This window comes from Temnothorax longispinosus, chromosome 9 (genome assembly GCF_030848805.1).
Source record: "Temnothorax longispinosus isolate EJ_2023e chromosome 9, Tlon_JGU_v1, whole genome shotgun sequence".
Lineage (NCBI taxonomy): Eukaryota > Metazoa > Arthropoda > Insecta > Hymenoptera > Formicidae > Temnothorax > Temnothorax longispinosus.
In genome coordinates this window covers 12,606,347-12,618,387 of record NC_092366.1, presented here as the reverse complement: position 1 = coordinate 12,618,387, position 12,041 = coordinate 12,606,347, and the positions used below count along the sequence as shown (strand labels likewise).

General features: G+C 37.1%; 1 protein-coding gene across 1 annotated transcript; it reads left to right on the top strand.

Moving 5' to 3' along the window:
• Nucleotides 1-4,571: 4,571 nt before the first annotated feature.
• Nucleotides 4,572-6,575, top strand: Tcs3 (Probable tRNA N6-adenosine threonylcarbamoyltransferase Tcs3). Its single transcript, XM_071788869.1, has 4 exons — nucleotides 4,572-4,769; nucleotides 5,484-5,925; nucleotides 6,041-6,219; nucleotides 6,288-6,575. The coding sequence occupies exons 1-4, from the start codon at nucleotides 4,655-4,657 to the stop codon at nucleotides 6,557-6,559; spliced, it is 1,008 nt and encodes a 335-aa protein (XP_071644970.1). The 5' UTR covers nucleotides 4,572-4,654; the 3' UTR covers nucleotides 6,560-6,575.
• The last annotated feature ends 5,466 nt before the right edge of the window (nucleotides 6,576-12,041 follow it).

Sequence of the window (12,041 nt, the reverse complement as noted above, 5' to 3'; positions counted from 1 at the left end):
CTTTGACGGCATAACTACTATTTTTGGATTATAAATGTTATCGCATAAAGTTTGCGCGCTCACGTTTTTAATTATTTGTTTTACTTTTATCGCCTTCGGCCCCCCCTCGCACCGCCTCGTCTGTGTGTATGTGTGTGTGTGTGTGTCAACTTAGCATTTTAAGTTGTAAAGCGCGTCATAAACCCATGTGGCACCTCGTTTCGCGTGGAAAGTGTGTATAATGTGCGTGAACTATTTCGACATATATATATTAGTTATTTATGCCTTTCAATACTTAAAATAGCTGCTATATTTTCCAAATTTTTTTTTGTTAATAACTTTTTAACGAATAACGAGCGACGGCTAAAATAATATACAGGGTGTCCCGTAAGTCGAGGTCATCCGCTCGGGAGATGAAAGGGGAACCAAAAACAAGAAAAAAAGTTGGTACAAACATAGGCCCAAAAATGCGTTGTTTTCAAGTTATCGCCATTTTTATGTTAAAATTTGAAATTGCTTTGCCTTCAAATTTTTTTGTCAAAATTGAAACATAAGATGGTTTTTATGAGTTTTAAAACACAACTAAAGTCAAATAAAAGTTGCGGGCTGCTTTAGCGTCCGCAATAACGTCCATGAACTTAGGCAAAGAATAACTAATGGATTTGAAAATATTAGAGAAACTCCGGAAGTGCTACAAAGAGTTCAGGACTCCTTAGAAAGAAGGCTTAGAGCCTGCATTCGTGCAGAAGGAGGTCATTTTGAACACCTCATATAATTTTTACATTCGCACGCACGCACGCACGCACGCACGCACGCACGCACGCACGCACGCACGCACGCACGCACGCACGCACGCAACGCACGCACGCACGCCCGCACGCACGCACGCACGCACGACGCACACGCACGCACGCACGCACGCACGCACGCACGCACGCACGCACGCACGCACGCACGCACGCACGCACGCACGCAGCGCACGCCGCACGCACGCACGCACGCACGCACGCACGCACGCACGCACGCACGCACGCACGCACGCACGCACGCACGCACGCACGCACGCACGCACGCACGCACGCACGCACGCACGCACGCACGCACGCACGCACGCACGCACGCACGCACGCACGCACGCACGCACGCACGCACGCACGCACGCACGCACGCACGCACGCACGCACGACGCACGCACGCACGCACGCACGCACGCACGCACGCACGCACGCACGCACGCACGCACGCACGCACGCACGCACGCACGCACGCACGCACGCACGCACGCACGCACGCACGCACGCACGCACGCACGCACGCACGCACGCACGCACGCACGCACGCACGCACGCACGCAGCGCACGCACGCACGCACGCACGCACGCACGCACACGCACGCACGCACGCACGCACGCACGCACGCACGCACGCACGCACGCACGCACGCACGCACGCACGCACGCACGCACGCACGCACGCACGCACGCACGCACGCACGCACGCACGCAGCACGCACGCACGCACGCCACACATACACATGATAGAGAGAGTTTGGAGTCACTAAATATCACAGGAGTGACGAACTGTGGGGTCCTGATCTCTGTCAAGGGATGCTAAGCGGGCTGTACCTCCACGCGGTGCATCCTGGGTAGTGCTAAAGCAGCCCGCAACTTTTATTTGACTTTAGTTGTGTTTTAAAACTCATAAAAACCATCTTATGTTTCAATTTTGACAAAAAAATTTGAAGGCAGAGCAATTTCAAATTTTAACATAAAAATGGCGATAACTCGAAAACAACGCATTTTTGGGCCTATGTTTGTACCAACTTTTTTTCTTGTTTTTGGTTCCCCTTTCATCTCCCGAGCGGATGACCTCGACTTACGGGACTGTATAATGGAAAATAGAAATACCGAAGATTACATAGAAATAGCCTGCGGCGGTGCCCCTTCCCCCGCATAATAAAACTAAACAAACTCCCAGCGTGATACCTAACTGCTTGAATCAAGACGCTTGGTTATTCTGCACGATTGATTCATTTAAAATTGGCGCAGTTTTACATACGCGTGCGGCTACTGAGCATGCGCGTGTGGCCACAGGGCATGGTCGTAGTCGCTGCATCTCGTCGGTATGACAGGAATCATAACCTGATTCCTGTCAACTTTAACCGTTAATATCTCGCTTCGCGGGGCAGAGCGACACTTTTTTCTGCCAGATTCGGTCGTTTCGTGCAAAAACGCGTCGATTGAGCCCAAGTTGAACGAAATCGGTGAGGAGGCCACTATTCTTCAGATTTACCAGTTTTAGTCATAATCGTAAGGCCGTAAGAAAATAGACCAATCACAGTCGATTATTCTTCTCGAGCTCGAAGAATAATCGAGTGTGATTGGTCTATATTTTTACGGCCTTACGATTATGACTAAACTTTGTTACGTGCAATGGCCTTAACTTGCAGCTATTAGCACAGCGTAAATTATGCAGTCATCCGTGTCCATTTTGACAAATTTGACACATATTAAGGTGATCCTAAAGCCGTGATCCTAACCGGTTTTTTTCAGTTTTTTTTTTAGCACTAATCTTTTAATTGGTTTTATAGAAATACAAAATTCTTGTCTAGAATTAAAGTACGCATCAAAATCTAGGGCCGGTATTCATAGTCTTCAAGATCGTCTTAAGTAATGTCTTAAGACGCTAATACGGCTCTGTGATTGGTTCATGACATCTTAAGATTGAACTTAAGACGGTCTTAAATAACTATGAATACCGGCCTAGGTCATGGTGGTCGAATTTATATCGAAAACGAAAAAAAATTAATATTTTTTGTTATACGTGACGACCACCACATATAAATTCGACCACCATGACCTAGATTTTGATGCGTACTTTAATTCTAGACAAGAATTTTGCATTTCTATAAAGCCAATTAAAAGATTAGTGCTAAGAAAAAAACTGAAAAAAACCGGTTAGGATCACGGCTTTAGGATCGCCTTAAGGGGATGCTAAACTGACTCAATTACCGACAATTACAGTCAAAGGTCTAATTTTGAAACGGCTTTATAGATCGCAAAATCCTTTTACAGGAGTAAAGTATAGGTACTAATGAAGGGTGGGAATGTATAATAATTAGTAATAATTGAAAAAAATTAAAAATGCTGTTACCTTATTTTCTAATATAAACAGTTGTATAAGTAATATGTACGAAATGAAATGTTCCCACCCTTCAGAAGACGTGCACAAACAATAACGTACTTTTGAAATTGAGATTGAAAGCCTGGAATAAAAATGAGAGCTTCGAAGAAATTATAACCTACACGGTCTTACATACAGGTCTGGAAACTCCTGTGTTTTTAAGTGGTGGGGGGTGTCACCGTTAGTGAGGCACGTAGACCCCAGTATTGGAGCAAACCTATCGGACGGACGGGAAACTGAGCCGACCGTGACCATGTTCAAATGGTGGTGATCGTGTGTCAAAATTCGAAATCAGTGAAAATCTTTGAAACTTGTATGAGTGAAAGTTAACATAAATTGTAAATACAATGCCAAAAGCGTGCATTGTGCCGAATTGCTGGAAGAAATTTAAGGACAATACAGAAAAATGTTCCGTTTTTAAAGTGCCTCAGGACGAAGAATTGCGTAAAAAATGGGAATCTGCAATTCCCGGCATTGCAGTATTGAAATCGTCGCAACATGTGTGTGCGTCATTTTGAGCCAACGTGCATCGTGCGAAAATTAGAGAAGCGTGGTCCAGATGGAAAAATTCTCATTGATGTAAGTGTGAATTATTTAAACAGTTTTGTCGATTGCATTTTCGCATTTGCATAAGGTTATGTATTAATTATAAAGAATTATATACAATTATATAAAATTATATATCAAAGGTATTATATATATCAATGTACAAAGGTATATAATATATATATATACAATTATACATACATACATATATACATATATACATACATACATATTATATATGTATATATATAATTAAGGCCGCAGTCCGATTCACACTCAGAGCGCTATTGGCATCATTCTATCTTTATCATTCATTAGGCATAAACAAGGATAGAATAACGCCAATAGCGCTTTGAACATGCATCGGAACGCGGCCTAATTTGATTGGCTCACCCCTAGGTTCGCCATTTTGCCTCACTATCTGAGTCACTCCCCACCCTACAAGTTTCCAGACCTGTATGTAAGACCGTGATAACCTATAACCATGTCTATTCTTGCCTATCATCATTGTCTATACAAGGATAGATATAGGATATAGAATTCGGTCGGTAATACAAACGTCTTTAGGATCCCCTTAATGGGTCTGTTCGCGTTGCTTGCACTTTTTGCACTCAGCATCTTCGCTTTCTCTCTCTCCAACGGCCAAATATATATTTATCTCATTTCAAGTGCAAAAATGTTTGGGGATTTCAAGCAACGTGAACAAGCCTAATATTTCGGTTAGGAATATATGTCAATTATTTTTCCCTCAATTCTGATTGGCCAAAACTTATGTCTATGCACATTTGTGTAGGTTGCATATCTATGCCATGCTTATGCTATGTCTATGTTCTATGCATTTTGTGTGCGATAGCCTTTATACTGTACATACATACACCATGGATGTGGGGAGTCATTAAATAGAAAAAGAAGAGGAAGTTTGCGATTTGTTAAAAACTTGTAAAAAATGGTCGTAGTTATTGGATTTGAAGGTAGCGCGAATAAATTGGGTGTAGGAATAATTCGTGATCAAAACGTATTGTCGAACGTACGCCACACTTATGTTACTCCGCCTGGAGAAGGTAACCTCAAAATAATATTTTGTAAATATGCACAAGCATATATTAAATGTTTTATATTTATTAATATAAGTTAATTTTTGAGTTATTTATATTTTCCATTTAAATTTGTACTACTTACTGTATGTCCATCTGTTATTTCAAAACGATTCAATTAACTTCCACAGTTGGTTGGAATACAGAAGGGAAAAAAATAGATTTAAATAAAGTTTTATTTCTTAAATTACTTTTATAAATACAATATTTTTATTTTTTGAAAAAATATTTTTTATGTGTTGAATTAGGTTTATATTTAAAATATTAAAGGTTATATAAGAATCAAGTTTTACTTAGATTACAAAAATAAATTAATGTTATATTAATTTTTTTTTACTTTCTTATTAATCAGGACATTGTATTCTGTACGTTAAGATTATATATATTTTTTGTTTACTTATTTCATTAGTGTTCTCATTATTTATTATATGAATTCTATTAGTTTGAGCTTAATTTGTCAATACAAATATAAAAATAAAATAAAATAATGATAAAAATAAAAAGCACATATTATACACAGTATAAGCTTTTTAGTTATTTATCAAATAAAGTTTATTAGCTATTTTTTTAGGACTTTAATATATGTATATAGATTGGTCTAGTTTATATTTCTCTACACATTCTAAATAGTTGTAATATGTAAATATTTTAACATGTAATCTAGATATGTTTTTTTATTAGGTTTCTTGCCTAGAGAGACAGCGCAACATCATAGGAAACATATATTAGATATCTTGCAAAAAGCATTAGACGATGCAAAGATTAGTCTGAAGGATGTGGATATTATTTGTTATACAAAGGGACCTGGAATGGGAGCACCATTGACAGTTGCTGCTTTAGTAGCTAGGACTGTTGCTCAATTATACAATAAACCTATGGTTGCAGTCAATCATTGCATTGGCCATATTGAGATGGGACGTTTAATCACTGGTACTAAAAATCCTACTGTTTTGTATGTTTCTGGTGGAAATACTCAAATCATTGCATATTCTCGACAAAGATATCGCATTTTTGGCGAAACAATTGATATAGCAGTTGGAAATTGTCTGGACAGATTTGCAAGGCTGCTAAAGCTTTCAAATAATCCTTCCCCTGGATATAATATAGAGCAGTTAGCAAAAAAGCAAGTAAATTTTTATCTGATTATTGTTTATTCTCAATATAAATATTAATCTTAAATTTATGCTCATGTATGTCACGTTTGCTGGATTCAACTAAAATTTTATGGATGTGAAAAGATGTGAAAAATTGGTACCACTACCATATGTTGTAAAAGGGATGGACGTATCATTCTCTGGTATTTTGAGTTACATAGAGGAACATCTTTCCAAGTGGCTTGATACGAAAGAGTTTACTCCTGAAGATTTATGTTTCTCTTTGCAAGAGACTGTGTTTGCCATGCTCATCGAAATCACAGGTAATTCCAAGTAGATGAATTTTTCTCTCGTTTTTTTCCTTGTTTGTTTACATCGAATAATATTGTAGAACGTGCAATGGCGCATGTAGGCTCGAATGAGGTATTGATCGTGGGTGGTGTAGGATGTAATGAAAGACTGCAGGAAATGATGGGTGTCATGTGTAAGGAAAGGAATGCAACTCTTTATGCGACGGATGAGCGGTTCTGCATAGATAATGGTGTTATGATCGCGGTTGCCGGATTACTCCAATACAAATGTAAGGGTAGTACTCCTTGGATGCAAACTACTTGTGCTCAAAGATACCGGACAGATAACGTACATGTTTCCTGGAGAAAATAAAATGTTTTTAAGAAAATTTTTGTTGCAATATTTAAATTTCCATTATCAATATATTGATTGTTATAAAAAATATATTTTCTAGAATTTAATTTATAATTCATTTCATGTTAGAATGTTTTATTTTAATTCTAATAAAAGTAATGAGAGGACAGAATTAATAGATCAGAATATATATAAGTAAATAAATATATATATATATATATATATATATATATATACATATAAATAAATATATATACATATATATATATATATATATATATATATATATATATATATATATATAGCTGCGGTCCACTTGACGCTACAAATGCTTCGAAACATTCCTCTTCTCTTTTCTTTTAATGAAGAAAGAAGGAGAAGAAGAACGCTCCAAAGCATTTGTAGCGTCAAGTGGACCGCAGCCTATATATATATGTATATATATATATATATATATATATATATATATATATATATACTTATATATCAGCGACATAGTTAATGTAGACCAAACATTCCGTCTATTGACGTGAAGCCGGAAGTTGGCAGTTTAGAACAGTGAGAAAGTTATATTATGTCTACTCTACTGTTTTCTCACTCCATCTTAAGAGTGACTGTCAAAAGTCGCCATTATTCGTGAGAAAGAAAAAGAGAAAATTGAAAATATTATATAAGCAGAGAGAAAGTTGGATATAAGATATTATAGAAAGACAGAAAGAGACAAAGTGAGAAAGCACTAGAACCAAATCAACTATCTCACTCTGTCTTAGGCCGGTATTCGTAGTCTTCAAGATCGTCTTAAGTAATGTCTTAAGACGCTAATACGGCTCTGTGATTGGTTCATGACATCTTAAGATTGAACTTAAGACAGTCTTAAATAACTTATGAATACCGGCCTTAAACTGCCAACATCTGACTTTCAACCCCCAGCAAACAAAAAAAGATTGAAAAGAATTAAAACGGGATTGCCAGGAATTCAATTAAGATCTTTCCGAATTCCATTTTGTCCAAAAAAGGGATTGAAATAGTTTCAATATCATGGAATTCCTTATTTTGGAAAGAATTTGTCTTTTTTGAATCCCATCCAATTCCGACACAAAAACGTAACAAAATGAATGCCACTGAATGTCAAGTTAGGGATTGGAAAGTTTCGTCATGAATTCCATTGAATACCGTTGATTCCGTTAACGAAATGAATACCATTGAATGCCAAACTAGGAATTAAAAATTTCCGTATTGAATTCAATGGAATTCAATGGAAACTATTTCAATCCCTTTTTTGGACAAAATGGAATTCCTGGCAATCCCGTTTTAATTCTTTTCAATCTTTTTTTGTTTGCTGGGACGTCAACCAAAGTCGGTAAATGGACAATGGCGCTACCGACCTTGATGTCAACCGCTGCTGTAGCAGAAGTATAGGAATGTTTGGTCTATGTATATACGTCATTGATATAATTAAGTATATAGGGTCACGAAAGAAATGCTTCAAGTTAAAAGTTGTGTGGTATCGACAGGGACATCTTACGGAAGTGCAGTTTTTCCTGGGTGGAAGTGCTTCGGAGATTTAAAGGTTATCTTCATTTTTTTAACTGGGGGAGCATGCATTTTCGAACACCTACGATTGAAGCTTTTTCCAAGACAGTTTCAATGGTCATGGTTCAAAGTCATGGACATGAAAAAAGTGAAAATTTATCGTGAATATTTCCGAAACAGAATACTCGCGATTTTATTAATTGAATCAAATTGAAATAGTCCGGTCAAAGTAGACATTCAAGGTTACAATAATTCCGATAGAGCTGAAAATTCGTACGAATGTTCAGAACACCATTATAAATAAACTGTGAAAAGTCCCCATACATCCCGTGCCTGGAAAAAATTTTATTCAAGGTCAAAGGTGGCAAAAATGGGTTTTTTGTGTTTTTCAGCCGAATGGTAAGTTTTATCATAAAAATAGCTTAGACAATAATTGTAGATCGTGCAATTATCTATAATAATTGTCTCTATACTTTTTTCTGTAAGAGTCACCGTTTCCGAGATATAATCATTCAAAAAGTTGAAAAAACGGTGTTCTTCATAATATGCATAAGTACGCCGCGTACATACATATTATGAAGAACACCGTTTTTTCAACTTTTTGAATGATTATATCTCGGAAACGGTGACTCTTACAGAAAAAAGTATAGAGACAATTATTATAGATAATTGCACGATCTAATATGATGGTTGTCTAGCATATTCCGCATGTGCTGTAACTGCAATTTTGAATAGAAAATTGTTAGGTTAGATGAAATGGCTATTTATGACTCCCCATTCATCTAATCCAACGATTTTCGAATAGCATATGTGAAATGTACTGAACAACTATCATATTATAAGATTTGGTAAACGGGACATCTTCTAATAAGGTGGATAGTATTTGCGTTAAAAGTTTTTTGTATTTTTTACAATTCAACGTCCCATCAATAAAATATGAACCTCTATAACATAAATAATAACACTTTAGTCCGGTCAACTTAGCCCAAAAAATAGGGGTAAGGTTACAATAATTCCGATAGAGCTGAAAATTCGTACGAATGTTCGGAACACCATTATAAATGAACTGTGAAAAGTCCTTTCAAACGTGTAATAGGACATATAATAAGGTGAATAGTATAACTTGCGTTAAAAATCTTTTGTATTGTTCACAATTTAACGTCCCATCTCAATAAAATATGAACCAATGACATAAATAATAACATTTCGATTTAATTCAATTAATAAAACCACGAGTATTCTGTTTCGAAAATATTCACGATAAATTTTTATTTTTTAACTTTTTTCATGTGACCATTGAAACTGTCTTCAAAAGGTTTTAATCATAGGTGTTCAAAAATGCATGGTCCCATTTAAAAGAATAAGGACCTTCAAATCTCCTAAGTACTTCCATCTGGGAAAAAATATCCGCAAGATGTCTCCTTCACAATTTTTACTTGAAGCATTTTTTTCTATCTCCAAATCTGTGGGAGTTATTCAGGTAGCCAGTCTTAAGTGACTCATCCTGATTTATATACATTGTGTATGGAAAAGTAAGGTCAATCAACTAGGAGATAAAAGAGGAGCTTGAGTAGAATAAAAAAAGTACATAAACTTTCGTTGTATTCGCTATGATTTATAGTAAATACAGGTGTGTTGTAGGTTTTACATTTGCAAAATAAACATGATCAACCTTCTTCTGAACACTCTTCTAGAGACCCATTAGACTATTTATGCTGAATATGTAATGTTGTGATTTGTGAGCCAATTGTGTTTACCGCGTCCGTACTGTGTCCATATATCTGTTGTCGTCATGTCTCTATGCTTTATTTAAAAGACTACTGTGTTCAGTCAGACTATGTATCTACAACAATACTAAAAGAAAGAGTGAAGTCAACCAAGTGCTTTACATAGAAAATTGTATAGTGAGATCACAGATAGAAAATGTTTAGTAAAGCGGGGAACACAGATTTTTGTATAACGCATAATGCGTAAGCATAAGCAAATTGATTGGTCTATTTCCTTATGCACATGTGTACGGACCAATCAATTTTCTTATGCTTACGCATTATGCGTTATGCAGAAGTGTGTGCTCCCCGCTTTAATATGAGGAATATCGCGATATGCATTATCTTTATGAGTTTTGTGGTGGCAATGCTGCCACAGCTGAGAGAGAATATTCAGATGCGATTTCCGCGGCGAAAAGATCCTAATAGACGAATGTTTGAAGCCTTAAGGTGCCAATTCATGGGACGCTGAAAAACAGCGTTGAGCGTCGTCACGTGACATCACTATGATGCCAGCGTCAAGAAAGAAAAGTTGGATTTTTCCAACTTGAAGCGTCAAAGCCAAAGCAGCGCGAAGACGCCGAAATTTTGATGCTGTTTTCCTTTTCATGAATTTCAATTGACGCCGGCGTCAATTGTGGTCATGCGACTTTCTTGCCGCTGAAAATGAGCGTCGAGCGTCAGCATGAAAAGGCACCTTTAGGAGGAAGCCATCGAAGGATAGGAGAGACAGGTGTACTTCAACTACACCATCATGTTGATCGTCTAAGGCATAATGTAGACATGTGGATCGAGAAAATTATGCTTGCGCGAGGGAGAAAAGCATTTTGAACACTTAGGGCCGGTATCACAGTCTCCGATTAACGTGATCCTCCGATTAAACTCATTCTGCATCTCTTTCTAACTGTCCCTCTAGAAAGAGACGAAGAGTGAGTTTAATCGGAGGATCACGTTAATCGGAGACTGTGATACCGGCCCTTATTCTAGTAAACGCAAAACATTGTAATCGGTCTTCAACAATGTATTGTATGTTTAGTTTGCAGATATAAAATACTATATGTATGAAGTGCTACACTTACTGAACCATAGCGAATACAACAAAAGTTTATATACATTTTTTTATTCTACTTAAGCTCCTCTTTCACCTCCTAGTTGGAGGTGACCTCATCTTTCCATTCACCCTGTATATATACAGGGTGTTGAAAAAAGGTGTTACCAAATTTTAAGAGTGTGTAGTACTCGTGAAAAGTCTTAATAAGTATTACTCCAAAAACCATTTATTTCCGAGTTATAAAGTATTCGATGTATTCTCCATTCGTTTTACGATTATGCATTGTATAACGTAGAGACCCGCCTGTAATCAGAGACTGGTCATCAGGCGATTTTTTCAAAATCCTGCAAGAGAAAAGGTTATAAGAGAGAAAGAGAAAGCGATATACATTCATAGAGATCCTTTAAATTTATATTGTTTTCTCGTTCTCTCTCTTATATCTCTTTCTTTCTCTTGTTTTTTGAAGAAAAATGGCGGACCAATCAAAAGTAGCCCCTTTATGGCTGGCCTCTGATTAGAGGGTCTCTAGTATAACGTATTTACACGCGACCCGTCCTTCACGAGCTTCTAAGGTTGACGAATAATGAACATCATCAAACTTTTGGAAAATATTCCTCTTCTACGTAGACAACAACCGTGGTTCATGCACGATGGTGCTCCTGCGAATTTTCTCATGATTGTTAGGCAACATTTAAGCAATTGTTTTCAGGAAAAGTGGATAGGAAGTGACGGTCTAGTTGTATGGCCATTTCGTTCATGGGATTTAAATCCGTTCAACTTTTATTTATGGGAGGGACATTTGAAGAGCATAGTGTACACATTAGTTGACACATCGGATAAACTGATACAAAAAATAGAAAACTTTTGTTAATACGAAATAAACCTGAAGTTTTTGAACATGTTCGATCTTCAATGAGAAAGTATACCGAATTGTGTATAGAAATGAATGGAGGGCACATCGAACATTTGCTGTAGAAAATGCTTTATATTCTTTATAACTCGGAAATAAGTGGTTTTTGAGAATGGTTTTTTAAAGACTTCTTGGTTTATGAGTACTACATACTTCTAAAATTTGGTATCACCTTTTTTCAACACCCTGTATAATGTATGTTTTGTATAAGTATACCGGATAAACTGTTTAATATGATGC

Coding starts and splice junctions, on each gene's coding strand:
- Tcs3 (XM_071788869.1), top strand. CDS start 4,655: ATGGTCGTAGTTATTGGATTTGAAGGTAGCGCGAATAAATTGGGTGTA. Junction 5,926..6,040: donor ATAGAGCAGTTAGCAAAAAA/GCAAGTAAATTT, acceptor GGATGTGAAAAG/ATGTGAAAAATTGGTACCAC. Junction 6,220..6,287: donor CATGCTCATCGAAATCACAG/GTAATTCCAAGT, acceptor ATAATATTGTAG/AACGTGCAATGGCGCATGTA.